The sequence below is a fragment of the Triturus cristatus genome, chromosome 12 (assembly GCF_964204655.1).
Source record: "Triturus cristatus chromosome 12, aTriCri1.1, whole genome shotgun sequence".
Classification (NCBI taxonomy): domain Eukaryota; kingdom Metazoa; phylum Chordata; class Amphibia; order Caudata; family Salamandridae; genus Triturus; species Triturus cristatus.
The window spans coordinates 698,688,817-698,715,037 of record NC_140595.1 but is presented as its reverse complement, the minus strand read 5'-3'; the positions used below and the strand labels follow the sequence as shown (position 1 = coordinate 698,715,037).

General features: G+C 46.9%; 1 protein-coding gene across 3 annotated transcripts in view; it reads left to right on the top strand.

The window, feature by feature from the left end:
* LOC146780128 (diacylglycerol O-acyltransferase 2-like) overlaps positions 1 to 26,221 on the top strand; it is a 156,577-nt gene that overhangs the window by 20,384 nt on the left and 109,972 nt on the right. For 2 of the 3 annotated variants that reach the window (XM_085638132.1, XM_085638134.1), the window contains exons 2-4: positions 13,723 to 13,819; positions 15,186 to 15,293; positions 24,192 to 24,262. In XM_085638132.1, the coding sequence (XP_085494258.1) occupies positions 13,747 to 13,819; positions 15,186 to 15,293; positions 24,192 to 24,262 (252 nt within the window). In that variant the 5' untranslated portion in view covers positions 13,723 to 13,746. Of the gene's footprint in view, positions 1 to 13,705; positions 13,820 to 15,185; positions 15,294 to 24,191; positions 24,263 to 26,221 lie in introns of all 3 variants that reach the window. The other variant, XM_085638133.1, reaches the window with a different exon arrangement.

Genomic DNA, 26,221 nt, shown 5'->3' with positions numbered 1-26,221 from the left:
GCTATTGGCATTGTAAATTACAATGCCCTTTATTTATATTTTAAAAACGAAAACAAAAATAAAAGGCATTGTTATTTGCAATGTCAATAGCTCAACCTTGCGTAAATGAGAGAACCTATTGCATTGCAAATGCTTGTTTACGTAAGGTATCTTTCACGTTCTGATGCTTGAGGAATTCAAATTAGCTGTGATAGTGTTGTGATTGTTTCCAGTTCTCCGGGAGCCCACTCTTAACGAAATACAGGAGTGTTTTCATGATTATACATTGGTCTCCTAGCTTTTCATTACTCATAGACCAGTGCAGCCCAGCCTTGATAACCAGTGCTCAATTTTTCATAACTGAGAAGAAACAATATGAGGAAGGAACTGGCACATGGAGCTGCTTGGTGTGGACCACTGCAGACTGAGTGTGCATTTGACTAGTGTGCTGCATGTCCCAAGGTATAGTGACCACAATTGTTGCCGGGCTCAGTTTTTTATTTAATTGCAGAGTTTTATATAGCGCAAACTGGACCCGAATCCAATCAGGTATCAGAGCGCTTTACATAGCACCAGTTACGTTACATGAGGACACACATTCATTCTTTGTTAGGCACGGGGAGATTAAGTGATTTGCCCAGAATCACAGGATGTTTAGCGTCATTACCGAGACTCGAACCCAGTTCCCCAGGTCCGAGGTCGAGCGCCCTAGCCGTTAGCCAACTCCTCTCCAGGCGCGCAACACCCATTGGACTCACAGGGCTTCAGCCCCCCCCCCCGTCGCGTGTGGCAGCCCGGGATGAGACAGCTTCCCGGCGCACACACAGCCGCACCCGAGCACTTCACAGGTCTTTAAAAGACCATTTGCATGTTAATGAGGCCTCACTGTTGTTTCACCCCTTCTAAGAGCCCCTGCAGCTCCACTCTGCCTATGGCTTAAAAGATTCAGCCCCCTCCCGAAATTATTTCTTAGCCCCCCCCCCGAAATTTGGCTCTAGTTGGGCCTCTGCTCCTCTCCCCTTTGTCTTCCATTTGCATCTTGATTGTGAAAATAACCTGCATAGTCGTCTGTGATTTGGTACATGCACTGGACTTATGCTTTTATTGTTTTTGGTGCCTGCAAACCAAATAACGACTCCTATCATACTATCAAAGATACAGCATCTTCACGTTAATGATGAGGACGTCTCATTGTAATGTTGTGAATAACATTAAAAAACAGCAGGCGGTGCCAAACATGACAGAATGTGATATATATATAGTTTTCCGTACTGTATGTGTGGTAAATCATTAAAGAAACCCGTTTTTTAGGTCTCGCTGAGACAGCGAAAGCTGTCTCTTTGAGACATTTTGTAAGTGGGCTTTCAAAAGTGCTACCCACATGGTTTTGCTGGCCTAGGGCTTGAGTGCACGATGGCGTGCACGTGCACAGCTGCTCCTTGCATTCCCCCCTCCCTTCTCACCCAGCCCTTTGATGCTCTGCTCGATTACTTTCACTTTCGCCGCTTTGACCCTTGCATTCCCCCCTCCCTTCTCACCCAGCCCTTTGATGCTCTGCTCGATTACTTTCACTTTCGCCGCTTTGACCCTTGCATTCCCCCCTCCCTTCTCACCCAGCCCTTTGATGCTCTGCTCGATTCCTTTTCACTGTCCTTAAATCCCTTTGTAAGTCCATCTTGTTTGGGTCACCTTTGCTTCATTAGACCCATCTTTCCCGACTAGGAACCGGTTATTTTTGTCCACTCCCTTTAATTTACTTTAATAATAAACTCTCGCCTTAAGTGAAGCAATTGACTTTTAAATGTCGTCGTAATCTTACAGTCTTGTTCTCAAACAAGAAAACTCCTCTCCTTCCACACGTTTCCCATTCGGCCATCTTTTCTTCTGCAGTAGTTGATAACATTGTGGCCATGTTTTAACCAAAGCATCAGGTTTCTGCAATTTTGCAACGACGTGGTGATGCACATACTTTCTGTATGTTGTACATTCCGCTGCCCCTAATGTGTCCGAGGTTTGTGAGCTGTGATGCATGCTAGCGCGATCCCACCCCATGCGCCTCTTCAGCCCTCCTAAAATATACCATCCTCACTCTCCAGGTTAGAATTCGACACTTCAAAAACAAACGTGTAGCAACGATCTTCTATTAATAATGCTATAATGGCAGCGCTTCTATGCATTCCATCGTAAATGTTCTGTGGAAAGTATTTTTATTTTATCATTTTGCAGCGGTTCCGGTAGGTCGGCAGTCATTGATTCCTTGTTTGTGTACCTTTGCCCAGGGGCGTTTCTTCAATTGGTGCAGCAGGTGCAGTGGCACCAGGGCCCACAAACGCTGATAATTCGTGTATTTAATATAACTGTAGCATATTGAGGAGGTTGGGGGGTCATTTACTTACTTGCCCTGGGGTCCATGACACTGAATAGGCTGGTGTTTCGCCACGTAATTTCATTGGTCAGTGTTTAGCATTCGAGGTTGTACTCCTGAGTGACGTGACATAGAATGTAAGATTGATTGTGCCAGGGCATGAAAAGGAAATGCTGCTCAGGGCGCCAATTGTGTAAGGCGTCTAGACCTCACATATGCTCTTCCCTCTATGTTTTTCTCTCTGGTCTCACATGTGCTATTCCCTCTGTATTTTCACTCTGCCCTCACATGTGCTTTTCCCTCTCTATTTTTCTCTCTTTCCTCACACATGCTATTCCCACTGTATTTGTCTCTCTTCCCTCACATGTACTTTTCCCTCTCCATTTTTTCTCTATGCTCTCACATGTGCTCTTCGCTCTGTATTTTTTTCTCTGCCCTCGCATGTGTTCTTCGCTCTGTATTTTTTTCTCTGCCCTCGCATGTGTTCTTCTCTCTATATTTTTCTCTCTGCTCTCACATGCTCTCTTCCCTCTATGTTTTTATCTCCGGTCTAACATGCGCCCTACCCTCTGTATTTTTTTCGCTTTGCTCTCACATGAGCTCTTCCCTCTCTATTTTTCTCTCCTCCCTCACATGGACTCTTCCCTCTGTATTTTTCTCTCTGCCCTCACGTGCTTTTCCCTCTGTATTTTTCTCTCTGCCCTCACATACTCTTCCCTGTATGTTTTCCTCTTTGCCCTCAAGTGCACTCTTCCCTCTGATCACATGCATACACAACTATGCACACATACAAACACACACATGCATTTACACACACATATGAACATATACAAACACACACAGACATGCATAAACATATGCATATACATGCACACCAACACACCAACCCCACATACACATATAAACAAGCACGCACACCAACAAACTCAAACACATATTAATACACACAAACATGCATACACAGACATAGGTATACACACAAACATATGTGTACACATCCATGAAGACAAATGAACACAATGACACACCCATACTTGCACACCAACACACACATGCATACACAAACATATACACATACAAACACACACACATGCATACACACACAGATATATACATATAGACACACACACTATGCACACACACGCATCTCCCGTACTGTCTCAGGGGAAGAGTCGGTGTCAGCTGTCTCCTAGAGGGAGATCTCGCCTGAGACAGTAAGACTCAGAGACATGTGGTGGTGGGGAGAGACAGACATGCCTCCCTTTAATTGTGTTGTTGCAAGATGGGGATTATCTTCTGCCACTGGTGCATTCAGATAAGCGGCAGGAAGTTCATCGGACACATGCACTGGTTTAAATTTCGAGAAAGTGGGGTGAACGTTTCACAGATTGGGAGTGTGTGTCAACACGTGTTTCTCCTTCACGGCAAGGCCAATCAGTACGTTTTGTTTAACCGTGTGGTCATGAAATCCTTTAATTGCATAAGTGAGCGGGTATGGATGTAAACAAAAATGTAACACTAATACCACATTTTCTGTCACTCTTGTGAACAGGTTTGCTGTGAATGTATGAATGAGAATGGCGTTTTAGAATACGTTGCATGGAAAAGGGTCAACATGGTGTATACGTGTTTTTTTTTTTTTCTCATTTATTTTCTATTGCATGGTTAACGTCATGATATACCGGATTCGGATGCTTCATTGCAGATCAGTTGTTTGGCCCGTGGTTATTTACGAGTTTGGAAAATACGTTTGTATTGTTTCGATTCTTTTTGTCTCTGCCCTATCTATTGGCTGCGTCCTTACTCTCTCCCATCTTCTCTCTCCACCTCTTTGCTACATGTTCTCTCGTAATGTTTTCATTTTCCCCAACTCTCCTCTTTACTCTCTCTAATTCTTTTTTTGCTCCTTTTCTGTCTCTGTCCCTTCTCTCCTTTTTCTCTCCCCACCTGTCCCTTCTCTAACCCCACTCCTCTTCCTCTGCCCGCCCCCCCATCCCTCTGTCTCGCAGTACTGCAGCATAGGCAGCACCAGGTCTCTGATGCCTTCTCAGTGTTGGCCCTGGGGGTGGAGGAGGTAAGTCAGCCCCCCAAGTGAATCCCATTATCAACAGATAGTGAACCTCTATTTACCAACAAGTACGGAGCGGTCTCGGGTGACGGCTGATGCGAACAGTGATCTGCTCTCGGCCCTGGCAGGGCCTGTGGGGTGGGGGCGTTACCTTACACTAGGAGTGGAAGTAAAAGTGATATCCTCCCCTCCCCCCCACTCCACCACTGTCTCTCCTCACCCTCCACCTCTCTCTCTCCTCCACTTCTGATTCCCTTCCAACTCGGTCTCTCCTTACCCTCCACCTCGGTCTCTCCTTACCCTCCACCTCGGTCTCTCCTCACCCTCCACCTCGGTCTCTCCTCACCCTCCACCTCGGTCTCTCCTCACTCTCCACCTTGGTCTCTCCTCACCCTCCACCTCCGTCTCTCCTCACCCTCCACCTCCGTCTCTCCTCACCCTCCACCTCCGTCTCTCCTCACCCTCCAACTCTGTTTCTCCTCACCCTCCACCTCACCCTCCACGTGTCTCTCCTCACCCTCCACCTTACCCTCCTCACCCTCCACATGTCTCTCCTCACCCTCCACATCTCTCCTCACCCTCCACGTGTCTCTCCTCACCCTCCACACGTGTCTCTCCTCACCCTCCACGTGTCTCTCCTCACCCTCCACACGTCTCTCCTCACCCTCCACACGTGTCTCTCCTCACCCTCCACACACGTGTCTCTCCTCACCCTCCACACGTGTCTCTGCTCACCCTCCACATGTGTCTCTGCTCACCCTCCACATGTGTCTCTGCTCACCCTCCACACGTGTCTCTGCTCACCCTCCACGTGTCTCTCCTCACCCTCCACACGTCTCTCCTCACCCTCCACACGTCTCTCCTCACCCTCCACATGTCTCTCTCCTCACCCTCCACCCCACCCTCCACACGTGTCTCTCCTCACCCTCCAGGTCTCTCCTCACCCTCCACGTCTCTCCTCACCCTTCACGTCTCTCCTCACCCTCCACGTGTCTCTCCTCACACTCCACGTGTCTCTCCTCACCCTCCATGTCTCTCCTCACCCTCCATGTCTCTCCGCACCCTCCACACGTCTCTCCTCACCCTCCACACATGTCTCTCCTCACCCTCCACACGTGTCTCTCCTCACCCTCCACACGTGTCTCTCCTCACCCTCCACGTCTCTCCTCACCCTCCACACGTGTCTCTCCTCTCCCTTCACACGTGTCTCTCCTCACCCTCCACACGTGTCTCCTCACCCTCCGCCTCACCCTCCACATGTGTCTCCTCCTCACCCTCCACATGTGTCTCCTCCTCCACATGTGTCTCCTCCTCACCCTCCACAGGTGTCTCCTCCTCACGCTCCACATGTGTCTCTCCTCACCCTCCACACGTGCCTCTCCTCACCCTCCACACGTGTCTCTCCTCACCCTCCACACATGCCTCTCCTCACCCTACATGTGTCTCTCCTCACCCTCCACGTGTCTCTCCCCACCCTCCACGTGTCTGTCCTCACCCTCCACGTGTCTCTGCTGCACGCCTCACACTGCTGCACACCACACACTGCTGCACGCCACACACTGCTGCACGCCTCACACTGCTGCACACCTCACACTGCTGCCCGCCTCACACTGCTGCACGCCTCACACTGCTGCACGCCACACACTGCTGCATGCCGCTGCATGCCACACACTGCTGCACACCTCACACTGCTGCACGCCACACACTGCCACACACTGCTGCACGCCGCACACTGTTGCATGCCGCACACTGCTGCATGCCACACACTGCTGCACGCCACACACTGCTGCACGCCACACACTGCTACACGAAACATTGCTGCACGCCACACACTGCTGCACGGCACACACTGATGCAACCGGCACACTGCTGCACGCCACACACTGCTGCACAATGCTGCATTACTCACTGCTGCATGACACTGCTGCACGCAGCACACTGCTGCACGCAGCACACTGCTGCACGCCGCTGCACGCCACAGTGCTGCATGCCTCACACTGCTACAAGAAACACTGCTGCGCGCCGCACACTGCTGCACGCAGCACACTGCTGCACGCCGCTGCATGTCACAGTGCTGCATGCCTCACACTGCTACATGAAACACTGCTGCACACTGCTGCACGCCACACACTGCTGCACGCCGCACACTGCTGCACGCCTCACACTGCTGCACGCCGCACACTGCTGCACGCGGCACACTGCTGCACTCCACACACTGCTTTTATGCGAGTTTATGCTACTGACATTGTAAATGACAATGCCTTTTATTTGTTTTAAAACCAAAACATAAATAAAAGGCGTAATTTTACAATGCCAATAGCTCAAACTCTTATAAATGCGAGACCTATTGCATTGCAAATGCTTGTTGAGTTTGTTGTTTGGCAATTGAATGTAATGTAATAGTTTCATGTTTCACTTGACTTAATTGACTCATTAATGTCAGGTGCAAACATTCTGACTTGCTGAAACTAGGTGCAGGTGTGATTACTTTCCCATGCAAATGGACCAATTCACAAACTGCTTTTCTGCTCACTTGAGCATCGTGTGATTCTAGGCAAATCATGTAATCTCCCTCTGCGCCTAAAATTACAATGTTGCCTGCTGCCTTTCTCAACGGCCACTATTGTTATCCAGTAGAACTTACTGCAAAACCGGTTTGAGTTTTTTTGACGGCTGTGGAGACCTACATTCTGCTAACCTGTTTGATTTCTGACTTTCGAGCGCACTGAAACCCAATTGAGTGGTCTGTGTGCTATATAAGCCAAGGAATAAATAAACGCAGTCCCAAGACTAACAAAGGAATTACACCGCACATCGGATGGGGAAGGAGGGGGGTGGGGGCGGGAGAATGAATGTGTGCGCGCGAGCGACCCAATGTCGTCGATGTTGTCGTCCTCTACTTTAAAGTGCCTCTCTCCGACAGCAGAAACTGCATTCTCAACTCACTCGTGAACAGCCAGGCTTCAATCTTGATAAAACTCTAGGGCAGTCTCAGGCTAGCGCCAACACAAGACATGCTCATCATTCAGCTGGAGAGCAAATTCCCCGTCACCCAACTGCAGCCTCCTTCAGGGGCCGCCTTTAGCATGGGAGAGCTGGGCCTATGCCCAGGGCGCTGATGGTCATTGGGGCGCACAGGCCAGTCTGTGTACGGGCCACACAGCAGTTGCACTCCGATCTGATTTTTGCTAAACTACCCTTTAATCAATCACGTTTTCGCGTCCTGCTTGCAAAACCCAATCTCCTAACTCCCTTCTCCCCTTTCCTTATCCTGTTCCCCCACCTGGCCCCTCACCTTCCATTTGATGCTGGTGTCAAAGAGGTTAATGAGAGGTGGGCATAAGGTGGGGAAATTAGTGCCCGCAGCAGCCATCGTTGCTCTGAATGAAGCAGCCAGTGATTGGATATTTTTCCTCGAAGGGTATAGGGGCGTCAAACGTGGTTTGCCCAGGGTACTAACTGTGCAAAGGCCGCCACTGCCTCCTCCGACTGCAAACTTGCATTATATTCCAGGGCAATTATCCTTTAAAGACATGGGGGCAGATTTACGTTTCCTAGCGCATCCCGGCAAATCAGCACGGATGCGCCAGGAAACTTGCGACACGTATCTCAATCCTTGCGCCACCACGGATGCGCAGCATTTACAATGCGGCGCATCATGGCGCAAGGAAATGTAGATGCGTGTTGCATCTGCTGCCATAAGGTTGGCGCAGTGCTGGAGTTGTGTAACGGGCGTGACGCAACTCCAGCACTGTGCCAACCCTGCCTATGTCTGACATGGTGCATCAAGCCTTACGCCTGCTTCAAGCAGGCGCAAGGTTTTGACGCAGGGGGTTAGGAAGAGTGACTGTGTGTAATCTTGTAGATTTCACTCAGCCACTTTTCCGAGGCGTTCCTGCACCGGAACGCCCCCCCCTGCACCAAAACGCCCACATGAAACCTGACGCAGGTTTCATGTGGCGCAGGGCTTTACAACGTGACGCATCTCCCTAGATGCGTCACGTTGTAAATACCCAGCGGCATGGTGCTGGCTTTACGCCACCGCTGCGTCACAGAAGTGACGCAACGGCGGCGCAAAAGTGGCGTACAGGGCTTGTAAATCTGCCCCTAAGGGGATTATTTACAAGCCCCTTGCGCCACTTTTGCGTCACTTTTCCCATGTTAAAAGTGACACAAAAGTGGCGCAAGGGGCTTGTAAATAAGCCCCTAAGTATTCATCACTGTTCTGTTCCTGAGCCATCTCTTGAAACTAAGGCATACAGTATGTAGCTACTGTGTGCAGCCAGAGAGTTTTCAGGGTCACTGGTTATTTCCAGCAGAGGGCAGCAAAGGATGTGAAATCATCACAGGCAAGTCGGTGAAACTGATTTCCTTAATTGGATGTTTATGGTTATGGTCAGTTGACGGGCACTAGAAAATACAGTAATTCATTCCCAGTATAGGGTTTTCTAAAGCTGGATGTTGTAAAGACAAAATGCATCTCTAAAGTTGTGTTTGTTTTCTGTGTAAAGCCATAAACGCCCGTGCTCGGATGCTGCATCTCCCGATTTACAAATCCTTTACAAAGCCAGGATAAGGTCTTCAGACAGGGTCGGTGCCCGAACCCATTCTTGTCTCTAGGTTGAAATGCAGGCGATGAATTATCCGGCTCTTTCAGGGGGGGTGCAGTGCTGCAGAGACTGGCTTTCTACTTGGCTGGCCAGTCGATGCTTAGGGTTTTATATCATAATCGACGGATATGTGTTCATCTGAAGGGTGTCACAAAGGCTGTCCAGGCCCAATCGCAAATCATAAAACACACGAACATGCTGGAATGCCTATTGGTGGTGATTGATGGTGATGCAGGGCTGGGTGAAGAGAACTGCTGTGTTTTCACTGTACTTGAAGGCCCTACCACTCACATTCAAAAATGTACTTATAATGTATGCACTTTGCTATGCACAAAGGCTTACTTCTTGCCCAGAGCATAGCTAGTGTTTGTTTTGCCGTGGCCATGCAACTGCCCCCATCGTGGCTGCAGCCTCCGGGAGAAGGCTCGCCGCTTCCTCCCAGTCCATGTTACGTTAATCTCCAGAGTTGAGTCTGGCTGATTACAGTACCCTGAGCAGTGCTTGTTTTCTGGAGACAAAATCTCTTCTGCATGATTCGGCCCGGTGAACACCCAGCACACTGTGTTGGACCCCAGTTAGTGGCTTTTAAAGTTCCCATCTGCTTCAATGCGCTTCCTTTCTCGTCCTTTTCCAGACACCCCTTTGGTTATCCAAGTCACATGGTACCCAGATGCCCCAGTCTCCTTGGGGGGAGCAGGGTCTTTCATCATTCAATATTGTGTAATGTTTCTATATGGTGTGCTGCTGCAGCACGTGAATTCCGGTCAGATGAGCTGCGTCTCATGCCTGGCCGCTCTCATCCTTTCGCTCTTTCCATGATGCACATCCTCTATGTCCTTCAAGGCCTCTTCCCCAAGCAGTGAGATGTCCTGGCAAAGCCTGTAAAACAGGCCCTCCATAAAAGCCCTCTCTAAGGGGAGCTCTGCTTGGGATGGTGGAGACTCCCTGCCCTCTCCCCTTTCAGGGCTCTGCTCACGGTGTGCTTCAGTGTTCTTTGAGGAGGCATTGGTGAGCATATCCTTGAGGGTTGAGTCCATTCGAGATCTATGGCTGCCATAATCGCAAAGTTTCCAGGCGGGAGGGGGGTTGACACTGAAAGTGTTTCTGTGTCTCAGCGCATCATTTAGTGGTGGGAGCTTGGCCTCTTGGATAGTAGATCTAACACCAGGGGGCTTGCCTTTTGCCAGCCAGGGCTATTAACATGGTTGGTGCTCTCAAGGTTTAGACCCGTGGCCGGGCGCAGCCGCCTCACCGGCTTAGCAAGCAGCCCCATTCAGGCATGTAATAGTCTCCCCACTAGGCCCCCTGGCTTGCACATGTGGTTTAGGACAGTGAGCCCGGTCGTTGCATTGGTGTCACCAGTGCCCAGACAACAGGAGGCTGCTGATGTTTGCCCGCCCGTGTCCGCTGCACACCTGGATTCCTGGGCCTCCATGTGGTGCTAGTTGGCTCCTTTGGGCTGGCAAGGTCTTCCGGGGGTCCTTCTAAGCCTTTGTTGGGACAGTGTAGGCAAGGAGTGGCCCTACCGAAGTGCAGCTCTCCTGTCGCTGAAGTCTTGCTCCTCTGGTAGGGGCGATAGCCACAGGCCCCTCTGCGAGGCGGGTGAGCGCAACAAGCTCTGCAGGGGCTTGTGCAGACCGAGCCTGCCACAAACCAGCCTGCTCCTCCCTCTGATCTCCTCCCTCTGATCTCCTCACTCTGATCTCCTCACTCTGATCTCCTCACCGCCAGGACGTCCCTTTGAGTCCTGCTCTGGAATCTGAGGCCAGTCAGGGCAGTCTCCAGATGGGTTAGGGATTCCACACTGCTCTGCAGCAGCACGACACCTCTTGGACAAGGGGCCAGGCGTGGTCTGGTCAGGCATGCCGGCGATGGTTTCAGGTGGTAGATTGTTGCAACAAAGTCAGCTCCTTGTTTTTGAGGCCAGCGAGGGCTGGCGGGTCCTATTCTGCCATTATTGGTCCCACACACCTCCGGTGGGAGTAACTCTGGATGACGGGCAGGACAAGCGGCAAGACGAGCGGCCAGGTGAAGAAGTCCTACTACTCTGTCACCATCTTGACCATGCCCCCACTTAAAGATTTATTTTTAAGATTAAAAACTGTATCCTAATGCACACAATATGAATTGTTACTACTATGAAGATAAACAGATTGGTAGCTACTACTTGTACAAAAAGCACAAACAACAATTACCATTCCAATATATGTACAGTGTACCATTATAATAGTCCACCATCACTCCTTTATTCACTAAACAAATCTTAGCACTAAAAGAAAAACTTAACTTGAGTTTCAATGGCCTACAGCTGTATACCTGTTTTAACAATAAGGATTTATGTTCAATATCATAGCCTGCTGGTCTCATTTTGTGCTTTCAGTTGGACTGATGAGAGCAGCAAGTGAGGCTGAATGCCTTTCAGTTTGCCAGCAGCTAAAGCGGGCGATGCTATCCTGCCCAGACTGTGTCGGCTATTTACAAGGCTACGCTCTCCACATTCACTCCCTTTGCTTAGCTTATTTAATATTATTTATTTGGTCATTGTTGAATCTTTCAGAATAAACAAATAGCAGAAAGTGCCATTATGCCCTTTTCCTTTTTTTTCATTATGCCAGACTGTATTCTTTTGAACAATAACAATAAAGGAGACACCGTTTCCGCTTTCCATGAAGCCTTATTCGCTACTTAATAACAATTATTTTAAATCGTCAATCAGCTCAGATTAAATACCCTGAAAATATTCTACCAGAACTGATTATACATTGCAAAGGAAAATGACATAAAACAAATATGGATTCTAAATTCACCCCAAGCTATCACTTTTAAGTACTTAACATGTGTCAGCTAAAAGGGTGGTAAATAGAAGAGAAACAAGCATTGGCATAGCTAATAGGTCTCGCTTTTGGGATCTTATAAGTGTTTAGCCATGCAACAGTTGATATTGTTGCACCAAGGATATGGTGCTGCATAACTAAATACTTATAAGGTCCCAAAAGCGAGACCTATTGGCTATGCCAATGCTTGTTTTTCCCCCGGACTTGACAGCAGGCACATCATGTGCGCGTGGTGAGCGTTGTAGAAGAGGGGAAATCCTTCAGAGAGTCATTTTCTCTCTGGATTTCCCTTCTCTTTTTTGAAACTCAGGGGCAGCAACATTGTCGTGGTGTCACCCGGGCTTAAAGAGGAAGTTTTTTTCAATATTATGTACAAGCCATAGTTGCTGCTTATTTATCTTATGTAACTAGCAACCATTGACAAAGCCAATAGTCCTGACTTGTAGGTATGATGTGACTTGCACATGCACGTCTTTCCCTGGACAAATGTAAATGACGTGCAGTATACCTGCAGGCCTGGCTGTGGTACGGGGCCGGCATCAGAAGGGAGGAACACAGTGCAGGATTTTAGGCGCTTGGGAGATGAGAAAAGAGAGATACAAAAATACAGACTGTAAGGCTGACACACTAACGGAACAAGAGAAATGACGGGATACATAAATGTATGCAAAGATAAAATGACAAATGGCCATATGTTCAGCTACTGAGATGTGGACAGAAACGATTAGGCAGTGAGGAAGACACAGAAAGATAGACCTAGATGTACTAATGTTTAGCGAGGACACTCTATGATGCAAAGCAGTGCTACGTAACGTGAAGTGGTTTAAACTACAGCGTTGACCAACTTTCGTTCGCAAAACATGGTTTCTGTGTTGAAAGTTGACACAGGCACAATGCAAAATGGCTTTGATTCACATAGCTCCTCATTCCCAAAACCTAATGCAAAGAAGGTGGTAAAGGCAGGAACAGCGTAAAACACATAGGGATCCATTAAAAACTAGATTAACTAAAGTCACACTAATTGGCAGTGCCTGACTTTTTGTGGAATACTAGCGTACTAGTGCCAAAGGAAAATAGGCACAAACAGTGGACTTTTTAAAACAAGCATTGGCCGCGCGGGCGTAAAAGCAAAAGTCATCGCGATCGCTTTGAAAGCGAAACTCATCGCGATGACGCGCTAAAGCACGAGTAGCACGAGTTTTCAAAGTGCTGCTGAAGGCTAGCGGTTCGCGCGTGAACGCAAGCGCTAGGCCAGCCAGCAGCACTTTGAAAACTCATCTACAAAATGTCTCTCCGAGCCAGCGCATGCGCTGGGCTCAGAGAGACCTAAAAACACATAACAGTTCAGGCCTCTGTACTAGCATATCCACTTGGACTTAGGTTTCTCAATAGCTTAAGTGACGGAGAAGCTCTCTGCTTCCCTAGCTACAGAGAGGTCGAGCAACTTCAGGAAGTGAGCCAGGATGAGAGAGGGGAGGCACAGGTGATCTGGCCGCTCAGGTACTTGTGTACACTTGATATATGGTAACATAGGGTCGACACATTAAAGTACACTATGGTGTTAAGGGAGGAGGATGTGGCCTCAGGCTAGGGCGGTCGACCTCGATGCTGCTGGAACTGGGTTCGATTCTCGGCTGGGACGCTCAACATCCTGTGACTCTCTGAGATAGGGACAGTCCTGTGTTATAGAAAACAATCTCGCTAATATCTTTCCCCAGTGCCTCAATTAGGGCTTTTTTACTTCATCAGATAATTATCAACTCTCCCTGCCACATTTCTGAAAATCATGCTGAAAGACCACCAATTCCTGCCATCCTGTATATTACTGATTTTGTAATTGACGCTGTAGTTTCCTTTATACACCAGGCTTCCCTCCAGTGCAAGGCAGACATGAACGAGACAACGAAGAAACACCTGGAATCCCTCTGCCTCTTCCAGTGGGTGCTGACCTACCTCTTCATGGGTGAGTGGCAGGCTCTCTTGCTTGTCTTTATTAAAGCAGTAGCCTCAAAGAGATCCCCCGATCATTGATTACACTGTTTGGTTGTATGACAGAGGCACGCATGGCTAAACGACACGTGCCGCTACCACGCAGCCCGAACCACGAATGCGTCTTAACCAAGCCTTCCTTTACCACCCAATTTCATAGTAAAGGCATGAATGGTAAGGGGTATGTGTGGTTAAGTTTGCCACTACCCCGCCACCTGCCATAAGCCCTAAAATTCTAACCTCCTACATCACCCTTGCCCTGAGGCCTAAAACAAGCCCTGCCCTTATAACTACTCCTTCCCCTCCCCCTGAGGCCTAAAACCCTGCCCCCTACTGTAAACGACTCTGACCCGAGCCCTAAAACTTACCCCGTGCTGTCCATAAAACTACTCAACCCATTCCACTGCCTAAAGCCGTAAAACCGCCCCACTTCAAAATCATTCCCCAAAACCAGCCGCAGCCGTTAAAACTACCCGACCCCCTCCCCACGCCTTGAGCCCTAAAATCCTGCTCCCTTCCCAAAAGTACCCTGACCCCTTGTCCATGCTGAGCCCTAAAAGGGACTCCCCAAACCGAGCCCCAGCCCCACTTACCTGTCCACCTCCAGAGCTTCCTGTGCTGACTCTCTCTCTTCTTCTCCTCCCTGCCCACACTGAACACTAGACCAATGTCTGCTCTAACCACGCATATACGTGGTTAAGGCAAATGCGTTGTTCAGGCAAGCCTGGTAGCGCTTGCGCTGTTCCAGTACGCGTGGCTCTGCCCATGTTGTTCCGGCCGTTCCCCCATATTTATAGACCACACTGTCATGTAAACTCCCAAGTCTACCTCATGTCTTCATGGCCAGTACATTGTAAAAGGGCACACCTCTGTACCTTTGTTAGAGATAATGCCCTATTGTCTCATGGGATTTACTTGGCCTCTCTGGTCAGTAAATGAGGTGTGTGCCCTGTACCCATTACTACTCCACTTGGGAGACCAAGGTATTGATCTAGTTAGTTATTTGATGCATTCAACATTCACTACTTTCCACTTTGAGACCAGATTTTAAACCCATGTCCAATTTTCTAGATTGAGAACTGACGACTGGTTAGTTCTGGAGTTTGGATCCCAACCCAGGGATCTGCAGAATGCAATCTAAAAGCCAGGTTTACCGATGGGCATTACCACATTTAATGTCTATATCACTAGTCATCGGAAGCAGAACCTTTGCCGGACAGCCTTGCACTGTTCCCCCATGCGCAGCGGCACTGGGAGCCCTGGACAATCTGCCCATTCCTCTCTCTGATTGGTTGAGTGTGTGCAGGTATTAATCCTCCTGACTTTGTTCCTCCTTGCAGGGATCTTCTGGATAGCAGTGCTGTTCTACCTCATGTTTACTTCCCTGTGGCTCATCCCAGTCCTGTACTACATATGGGTGTTTATCGACAGGGACACCCCAGAGAGAGGTAAGTGAAGCAACACATTACTCCATGAAGGACACTGAAGCCCCTATTTGAGAGATTGGAGTCATTCTGGAAGTTCATTGGAAATGGAATTAACATACATCTGGCTACCAATGTCACTATAGCTGCAGCTGTGCATATTTACTTACACGTGGCCATGCACACACCTGCATTGCATTGGTCAAAATATGGTCCCAGCATATCTTAGGAAGCATTGACACTAGGTCATAAAATGCTGATTAGCACCAGGACCTTGACTTCATTGCCATGTTGCTTTGCCAATTTTATTGTTTGTAGTCAGTGAGGTTTTCCTCTGTGGCATTTCCAAAATAAGTACTACACATGTGTTAATAGCACTGCAGTATGTACTGCATGTTCTACAGCAGGTTTTAGTGCACTTTTTACAACGGTCATTGTGGCAGTGCTTAGGGATATTACCTTACCCTTTAAATGTGGGAAATTTAAATGAGAGTGGAAGAGCAGGATGAGAACGCCAAACATGGATCTTCTCCTGTGTGCTTACATTCCAAACTCACCATTTTGTAAGGCAGTTTCTGCAAAATGTGTCCATATATCTGTTAAGGTAAAAATATTTGAGATAGAATATGGGCGTGATGTACTTTTAGCACCTCCGTAACTCCCACCACTTTCCAAGCGGTGATGGCCCTAATAATAAAACATGTCTTATGTACAAGGAGCACGCCTCTCTCTAGCATGTGACATTTAATCTGTCTATTCCTTGAACACGTTGTCCCAAACACTGACCCCAACACCACAACCCCAACACCACAAGGAAATTCTCTTCTTCCTACTCTCCACCTCTTTGCTGCCTGGTGGCTGCAAATTTAAGCTATAGAATTTATGCAAGGCCTTATAGACGTCAGAGTTGTGAAGTTGTTTATTCACAACTTTGCACATTTAAAAAAAACTTCACTAGCTTTCAAAGTTATACTAAAAGAATAAAGGGGGGATAAAGAATTCAGTTCAGCTGGTGGAGTTTGCGAAGTTTTCCCCTGAACGCGGAGTTCTGAAAAAATCCACAATGTGACGGGGTAGAGGTTTTTCTCTCAAGTGGTTCAACAACATTAAGTTGGCGAGTGCTTGCAAGAGAAAATCGCAAACTAGACCTCCTCCCAGCGAGATTTCTCAAAATTGGGCGGTTGCGGAAGGTTGCGACCGCTCGCATTGAGCTATCTGCCGCTCGCGTTGCAGAATCTTCCGCTCGAGTAGAATGTCTACTCGAGCAGCAGAAAGCAGCAGTGCCATGTTACTAGAATGAATACTTGCAGCCTTTATAATCTTTTTAACAAACCTGGATATGATATGTCTGCAATCGGCAATCAATTGAGAAACAAGAAGGTTCTTCCTCCGGTAGCTGGGGAGGTTGACTGAACCAACAACTAGGACCCACTTTGTTAGACTGGAGAGGGAGACCAGATCCTTTGTCTACAATAAACAAATTCTAAGCAGTTAGGTCCCAGAACAAACTTGAACATTCTGCCCATTCTACACCCCTCTGTGGTAGAAAGGGCTCAGCAGCTCCTCTTCCAGATGCGGAAAGATTGCACTGGTCTGGACATGTGCCACTCATGTGAGCCTGGTTTGTTACATGTGGTATTTACAAAGTGGCCATTTACCAGAATTTCATGGCACTCTGGGGAACTACCAAAACACTAGGACAAGAAAAAGAGAGACTGACAAGACTCAAAGAAATAAGAGTGAAAACAAGAACCAAAAAGTTACATATTAAACTTCCTACGGAAGACGGTGAGCATTATCAGAGAGTAGAGATCTTTGGTGGTCGCCACCGAAAAGGAACTGTCTCCGGAGGACACCAAGTCACTCCTGGGACTCTGAAGCAACCACTGACGTAAAGAGTGCAGGGGTAGCTGTGGGACGTGGAACTGGAACTTCAAGACCAATGGATGAGGTGAGCAATGGTGGATCCCCTTGTGTGCAAGCAAAAATAATTTGAACAGTACACACTACTTAAGGATCCAGTGAAGGGTCTTTAAGATAGCAGTGACATGGTCCCTTCGCTTGTTTCCAGACAAAAGGCGAGCAGCAGACTTTTGGACCAGCTGAAGAAGTCTAATGATCTGGTGAAGGAATCCCGAGAAGATGGAATTCTATTGCCAAGTCAAGCCTCAATCAAGGCAGTAGCAACCAGGATATGATATTCTTGGGCAATGAATGGGAGGATATTCTCAGCCACTTATTATTCCAGTAACATGAATAGGCCAGTTTCGAAGTTTGACATTACAGGGCGAAAATGGAATCTATAAAGATTTCTATGTTCTGACCACAGGAGCAAGGCGTCGAAGAAAAATTCAGTCTCATCCCTACCTGAAACCTGAACAAATTCATTAAAATAACATTGAATAGTCTGAGTCACAGAACAGGACAAGAGGTTCTCCCTGTGCCCACTGAGCATAAATGCTAAAGTGCATATGCATGTAGAACAGATTTGCATGTTTTTCATACCAAGGCACCAATGGAGATCACATGGCCGAAAACAATACCAGGAAACCAGTGAAGATGCATTCGGGTCCCTTGACGCAGAAAACATTAGACCCTCAGAAAAACATAAAATTTAAAGAGCCTAGCAGGCTATTTAAGAATTTGTGCTTTCTAATGCAATGAATAGGAACTTTTGAAATCCCTTCCTTTTGTACAATCATATGCAGCTCCAGGAACAAATCAATGGACATAAACCAACCTACTTCATGGGTTATTTCCCACTCAAGATATTGTAATAATTCATATTTAGAAGCGCTATCAAAGCCACCATTGCTCTTGCACAAAGTAAGGGAAAGTAGGGACAAGCTTTATTTTTGGCGAAGTGATGAATGTTGCACATACAGGCTTTCATAAATAGGTATAATAAAAAATATAGTAAGAAAATAGCTAATATCTCTGTTTTCTTCTTTCCAACTCCTTCCCTTTCAAAATGTATTCTTCACCCAGGACAAAATACTTAATCCATCCTGACTAAATCCATCATTAATTTGTGAAGTTTCTTAAAACTATTACACATTTGTCAATCTGGTTATGTATACTCAATGATTAGTTTGGTATGCAAGAACATCACTCTGTACCTACTTTGGTGCAGACTCCACCACTGCAGCCAGGACACAATCAAGAGGCATTCTGTTCTGTAAGATAACAGTTCTCTGTGCTTCTAATGGATCCAAAATGAGCTTAAAAGCTGCTGCAGTAGAATTTGAGTCTTCTAATCCTTTATAGTGTGAACTTTGAGAATAATTAGTGCAGTTCCATGTGTAGGAAATGGGATGGGAAAGAAGGAAGCAGCCTTAGGTATTGCTCTTGGTATTCTCCTTTGGGAAGGGGAGTGGATAGGTATGTGACATATAGAAGGAACAATGGAGGTAGGGTAACAGGATCCAGACAAGTCTTAGGACAAACTAATATACCCTCTGTTCCCACAGACGAAGTAAGCACCAGGTTGCGGTTGAATATGTCAAAGTTAATTTCAAAAGGATGTGACAAATTCAAAATTCTCCCTTGCCTGGGCCAACACATCACAGTCCTTATAGCCCTTGTAAATGCTGCCATTCCTTTATTCACAATCTTGTCCTCAGGCAGTGTCAGCGAGGTGAACAGTGAGACCTAGGATGGACTGGTTGGGGAAGTGACAATCATCTGCAAAGGGATTAGTGACAGTGGAGCATTCACACAAGTCGGGAATTGTCCTTGGATATGTATAGCTTGAAACATAGGGCCTAATTTAAAGCATGCGTATTTAGAATTTGGCAGGCCGCCCACCCTCTGTCAGGCTGATGGATTTAATTTTGTTCGCCAACCTGGCCGAGCTTTTATCGACCATATTCTGAGATCTCTGCTAGCCCTGCAGATGCATCTGTGCCTTCACAGAGCTGCTTCCACAGTGGCTCCTCTGAAGGCACCGAAAGCTTGCTGAGTGGCTGCCATGTTTCAAGCGGACGATCAGCAAACTTTTTTATCTATCAAAACTAAACTCCGTAGCGCTGTAGTGTTTCCACTGGTGGAACCAGCAGGGGCACTGCTCTCGGAAACATGACAGTCTTGCTATATGGAGCCGCTGAGCCATCTGTTTGGTGGACAGGGCTCTCATTAAAGTTTGTGGCATAAAATTCTGACTATCAAACTCTAAATCAGTCCCATAGTTCTTCTTAACCAAATGAAATAAGGCCCATAGGCACTCCTCCGTAAGTGCCATCAGCAGGTGGGTGAGTTAAGTTTCTGTTTATCTGAAGGGGGGGGGGGGTTGAGGGGCAGTGGGTAAATTGATAGTTGGATTCTTGGCACACGTTACCTGGTCTCTCTAAGCAGTACCACATAATGAGCCAAACTGCGGGGCTTGCAATAAAAGAGGACCAGCTAGATCCATCACGGGTCAGTCATTGGAGAGCTGAGAACCTCAGAGGTTGGAGGTGAAATCATTGGGACAAAGTGGCAACATCTTGAAGTGAGTGACATTGGGAAGGTGCAGCAGCTCAAACACCTCCTCAAGCTCACACATTTTAGCAATCCAATGATGCAGAAATGGCCTGCATAGAAGTCACTGGTGCATCAGGTAGTCCAGCTAGGCTCTCAGGTTTGGTGGTTCACTTAGAGCAGCTGCGGCGTATTCAGGCCACCATTCCGTAACATTTCATGACAGTGTTCATAGTGAGAAGGTCTTGGAAAGGGCCATACATCTACAGCTGGAGGCAGACTTTCATTGACAGACATGTATGTGAACCTAATCACCGGGCTTTAGGATTTGGTAGGATTCGTTCGGGCAAATAGGAAGGGCAACTTGAACATGAGAACAGAAGCTTTAGAGGCAGGGAATGAGTGGTTTACAGTTTTGGAGTACTAACTCATCATTTAAATGCAGATCAAGTAAGGCTAGGGCACTGGGGATTAGATGGGACTAACACTAGATGCCCCATCAAACTTGAACATGAGAACAGAAGCGTTAGAGGCAGTGAATGAGTTGTTTACAGTTTTGGAGTACTAACTCATCATTCAAATGCAGATCAAGTAAGGCTAGGGCACTGGGAATTCGATGGGACTAACACTAGATGCCCCATCACCTGAGGCCTGAGTTTAGTTCTCTGAGTAAAAATGGCTCAAATTGACCAGAGTTCCAATAGTGGCACATCAGCCATCCAAAGCCAGCTTCAGAAAATATTTTCACTACCTTATTTTTCAATATGTCATCAAAGCACTCACCCTTCCCTGATGACTCAGGGTGGTATGCACAATGGAAGTATTGCTCGATCCTAATGTTTTGTACAATTCTTGAACTATTAAGGACACAAAGTAAGAGCCCTTCACACTCGATAGACAGAGGGACCCAAATCTAGGATGAAATCTCAGATTAGCCTTTTGCTACAGAGATAGCATCAGCCTGTTAATAAAAACATGCCTCAATGCAGCCAGTAAACAGTGTTACTAAGATTTAGGAATAAGTACAACATTTAGACATTTGGATTAAACCCATCCACAGATGGATGAAAAGCCTCCATGGATGTGCGTGGGCTGCGGGTGTGGTTTTAATCCCTCTCCCAATATTATAGACTTGGAAGATGGCACAGGAGTGACAATGTTGCTGGGTACCAGAAGGGAAGAATGGAGCAAACCAATGCTTACTTGGAACATTGTTCATACCATCATGGGCTCTGCCATGGTGCAACCCAGTGTGGCTCAGGTGGAAAACATCCAGGTCCACTACTCTTCAGTGCTGTCGTTCCACTTTCTATCAGGGTCCTTTTTACAGTTTTGCTTTATCCTTGCCTGTTTCTCCATCTCTGGGACCCATTGCTACACTTTTGATAAATACTTTAGGGTAAACATTAGGCCTGGGCGAAAATTTCGTTCCGTTCGCGGAAATTGCGATAATTTGACATTTTTGCGTTTCACGGAGAGCGCGAAAATGTCAAAATTTTCGGTTTCCGCAGCTTGGCGATAATTTGTTTGTTGCTCGCGCTGTAAAATAATACATTCTCGCGCGCGCGCGATCGCCTTACCTGAATCCCTGTGTTCGCCGACAAGTTTTCTTGATCCGGTCGCGTTCTCCATGAGATGTTGTATTGTTTTTAGCCATTTGCGCTGTCTCGTGACAGTTCGCGCCCGCAGTGACGTCATGCGTCGCGCGATCACGTCTTTCTTCTCGCGATCATGCACCGCGAGACAACTCAAAACAAGATGGCCGCACCCGCAAGCAACCACATGGGTATGTTGGCGACCCGCAACCATGCAGAAAATCTCGCGAACATGCGGGAAAAAAACGTCCGCATCTTCGAGATATTTCCGCTTGTTTGCGATAATTTTAAAAATTTTCGAAAGTTAATTTCGCAAATTCCGCCCACCCCTAGTAAACATAAGGCATTCAGCAGTTTGAGAAAGGTACATAGTCCCTTCAGAACTCTGAGACAATGCAGTCTTAGTAGCAGTTTGATCAGCAAAAGCATTCCCCCCAGAAACAATGTCTGAGAGGACTGGTGTGCTGCATGTTTAGCACTAGCAATTGTGGAAGGTGACAAGAGTGCAACAAGTGATCCTTTAACATGGGTATCATTCTAAATTGGGGCTCTCGCAGAAATGAGGAAACCCCAATACACCCACAGGGGCACACAACCATGGGACTCTCTGAAAGCACACTTGGAGTCTGTAAATATGGTATAAATGTTGTGAGCAGCAAGAATACAAGCATGTGTGAGGGTGATAAATTCAGCAACCTGAGCAGAGTGTATCGAAGGTAAACATCGCCTCTCACCTACTTCAGATAGAATATGGATAGTGCATCTGGCCCCTTGTGGTACAGTTATTTCTAAGACAAGAAACATCAACATAATATATAAAGTCACAATTGGGTATTGGTGAATCAGTGTCAACATGTGGGGCTTGGCCAGATGGGCAGTCAAAGGAGGCCATCATGTTGTCCCCCTTCCTGGACAGTGTGAAGCCAGGAAGCAGAGTTCAGAATGAAATTTCGCACCAAGGTGACATGAGAGATGGCCGCAAAGTCATTTTGCACCATAAGAGTTGTCCGCCAGCCTTGTTTAGCAACTCATCATATGGAAGGATAGGGCAGAAGGGTAAAAATGGGTCAAAGGATAGGACTAACCGCTCTTTCCTCTCATTTATCCGCATTGCTTTCGAAATCTCCCTGTGACAGACAGTCAAGGTTTGCAGAGGGCTGGAGCAACTCCATTCTTTCATTCACGTTCGGACAGGTTGGAGATCAGTTTGGCCGCTGAGTTCTGTACTGTCTGGAGTCTTCTAATGAGTTTGGTGGTGGTTCCTGCATACAATGCATTGCCATAGTTGAGCCTGCTGGTGACTAAGGCTTGCATGACAGTTTTTCTCGTGCCGATAGGCAGCAATTTGAAGATCCTTCGGAGCATGCGGAGTGTGTGGAGAAGGTGGCATTGGTGGATAAGGATAGGTTAGTTTGTGGGAGGCATTGTCTAATCCATTCTCTATGAAAAAGCAGGTTTTTTTGTGCCTATGGCTTCTGAATGTGTTGGCCAATTATTGTTAGCTAAAGGTGGTTAACAGAATATTTCACTGTGCTGGCTTCAACCGGAATGGGATTTGCAAAGTAGATATTCAGATACCAAGAGGTGGTGTGGTTATATTTGTTCAGATTAGAAACTACAATGACACTCATGACTTGCACTCACAGAAGGAATTCTAAAAATGTAAACGTTCTCCTGAAGCTGCGGAGAGACTTCTGGACTGAGTTGACCAAGAATCCAAGACAAGTTCGGCATTTAGGATTACATAAAGCCTTCCCAGAGATTTGATTGAAATAAGTGTAGGGGGTGATCTCAGATGGCTAGTGGAGACTGGTTGCAAGAATGGCCAATTGAAGCAGAGGTTGTGAGTTTTGCAAGATTTCAGTTTTAAATTGCTACCGGTCATCAGTCATCATCTGATAGAAGACAAGGTCCAAAGATAGGATTTGTGTCAAGAGGTTGTTCATGCATCAGGGGACCTAGGTGACCACTCCCTTGTTTAGGCAAGTAAGACCAAAAGACTAAATCCATTAGGGCTTTGGACTGAAGTATAAGAAAACAATTGAGATTGCGACTTTCCTTCAAAGTACCCACCAATGGGAAAATTGAAACCAACAGGCATCATTCCATCCAGGTAAGATTGTAGAAAAAGACTCGGAGGCCCTAACCTGTGTCACACACATGGCTAGTGGAATGCACCAAGACCCAGCCCTATATATAAACTTTCTTTTTGGGAAAGTCCATACCTATCCAACAACTCTGTGAACACATGTAATTGACGATACACACTCAGGGGTGAAAGGGCTTTTTGGGAAAACTTCACTATCAGCTAATATAATTCTGGATGCCTAACCAAGCAACAACCCCAAGGGGAAAAGCAATTGACAAATATTTCACAATGCAAACACCAATTAATGTGACAGGTAACACATAGAATAGCAGATAACAAGGGCTTCTATGGAGTAACAGCCTCATTGGCCTCAAGGCGTCTTGCCATCACCCACCAGAAAGAAATCTTCCAAAGGAATATAACCTTTACAAAGTTTCTTTGTGAACCCACACCCGTGAAGCCAGAACATTTCAGACTGGCTGCCAAGTTGCCTCATATCATGTTTGACACTTTAGCAAAGTAAATATTTTATTTCAACATGAATGTGCCTTCTGGCGGTTATACTTTAGTGTTTACTATTCTGTTTCAGAGCCTTCCAACATCTTCATGCAAAGCAATGCTGGCAGAAAAGCTAGGTTTCTTTGAATGTGTCATACCTGCATCCATTTGGCTGATACACCCTAGCATGTCCCTGGCTTTGCTAGATTTAAAATAATTCCGTTCCTTGATCACTATTTTTCATTCCATCTCCTTGATGCTCTTCTCCACTCTCCTCTGCAGGAGGTCGACGCGCAATGTGGTTCCGGAATTGGATTGTCTGGAAATATGCAAAAAATTACTTTCCAATTAAGGTAATTCTACATTTGCTAAATTTACTTTAGAAGTACTATATATTCTTGTTTAGGCAGTAAAGGAAGTGGAGATCTAGGGATACATAGCTAGTGAGAAACACAAGAGAATGGTGCTTTGAGTGATAGATGCAAAACACTATAAATAAGTTAGAGAGAGACACGTGGGAGTTATACAGAAAGTGAGAGACCAATGTGAGCTATACAGCAGGTGAAAGATGCAATATATAGAGAAGAAGTATTTGATAGCTGTACCAGAAGTAAGAGAAAAAGCATGTACAGGAAGTGAGGGACTAAAGAACTACAGGGGAAGGGGCACAAGTACTATGCAAGCGAGATTCAATAGGGTGCAAGGGTCAGATACAATAACACTTTAAGAACGCAAAAGAAATATGCACATTATACAGTAAGTGAGAGATATGTAGTATGTGACAGCCATAGGAACTAAGAGGAAGAGAGAAACAAGTGATAAATAGTAAGTGAGAGGCAGTAGGGCTAGACACAAAAACATTATAAGTCAGCAAAAGAGAGACGTATGAGTTAAATAGCTGGTGAGAGCCACAAGAATTACCTCACAGGACCTCTGCAACAATCTCTCTCAACAAAATCACTGCCATCTACAGCACCTTCAATATGCTACCGGACCTGACACACCTCCCAAATGCCTCCCAACCTTATCCAAAAAACCAGTGATAACGACATGGCCCATCATCACGCAAGAAGAAACCGTCACCCCCATGGAGTCCATCCACTCAGGGACCCCATCAGACCCCTGTCCCCGCTCGCCTACTCCAGTGGACTGCAACCTATCAGCAACATGCTCACCCCCATTCTAGTGTGCATGGCGCTTAAGGGTTGCAGTCTGCCTCCAATTCTTCCTCAACCTTCCCAGATGCTTAGAAGCCCACAACTGTCCTACTATTGCTGAATAAAATCACCACAGACCGGTCAACACATGACAGCTACAGACAGAACTCCCTGCTACCATTCCTGGCCAAAATCTTAGAGAAAATAATCAACAGTCCCCTCACCTCAATGATCAGCAACTTCTCGACACCACTCAGCCTGTTCCCGGACCCAACCACAACACAGAAACTGTCCTCATCCCTGCCACAGATGATATCCGCATGGCTCTGAACAGAGGAGACATGGCGGACCTTCTCCCCCCTGGACCTCTCTTCAGTGTTTGACAGTTGTCCACCCCATCCTCATCCAATGCCTACATGACATTGGAATCCGTGGAATGACACGCCAATGGATGTGCTCCTTCCTGACTGGAAGGACTCAGTCAGTCAGCATGGCACTATACAGTTCGGACATCCGCTATCTCATCTGTGGAGTCCCTGAGCCCGAATCAAGTTCAGTGCCTGCACGAATGAAGGCACCTACTGGATAAAGACCAACTGTCTGAAGCTGAACACCAACAAGACCAAAACTGTGATCTTAGGAAAGATCTAGGACTGATACCCACCCCCACTACCCCTGGGAAGAACCTCAGAACTGTCAAAAAAAAACTATGCAGCTCTATGCGGAGCTCTGGAAGTGGTGGAGTGCGTTAGATAAATACCGTTCGCGTTGATTTTCAGCACCAGGTGTTTGTCTGCACTGTGCAATAATAGCGAACGGCACCATGCACAGAGCAATCGAGCGCAGCTTTCTTTTTGCCGCTCGAGTAGATTTTTTACTCGAGCATTAGTTTCTCAAGGCGAACGGAGGGTTTCTCGACCACTCGCAATGAGAAATACGACCGCCCGCGTTTGGAAATCTCGCCGGGAGGTTGATTTTCCACGCTCGCTGTGAGAAACTGGCCTAGTATATGATGTCCACTTATGTAAGTGGGCACCCTGTACCAGTCCAGACAGCCCTTATGGTGATTTAAGAGGTCTTAGACAACTATAGAAAGCTTTCTAAGTGGTAGCTGTGGAGAGCAGCCTTCAGGCTTAGTCCAGAAGGAGTGTAAAG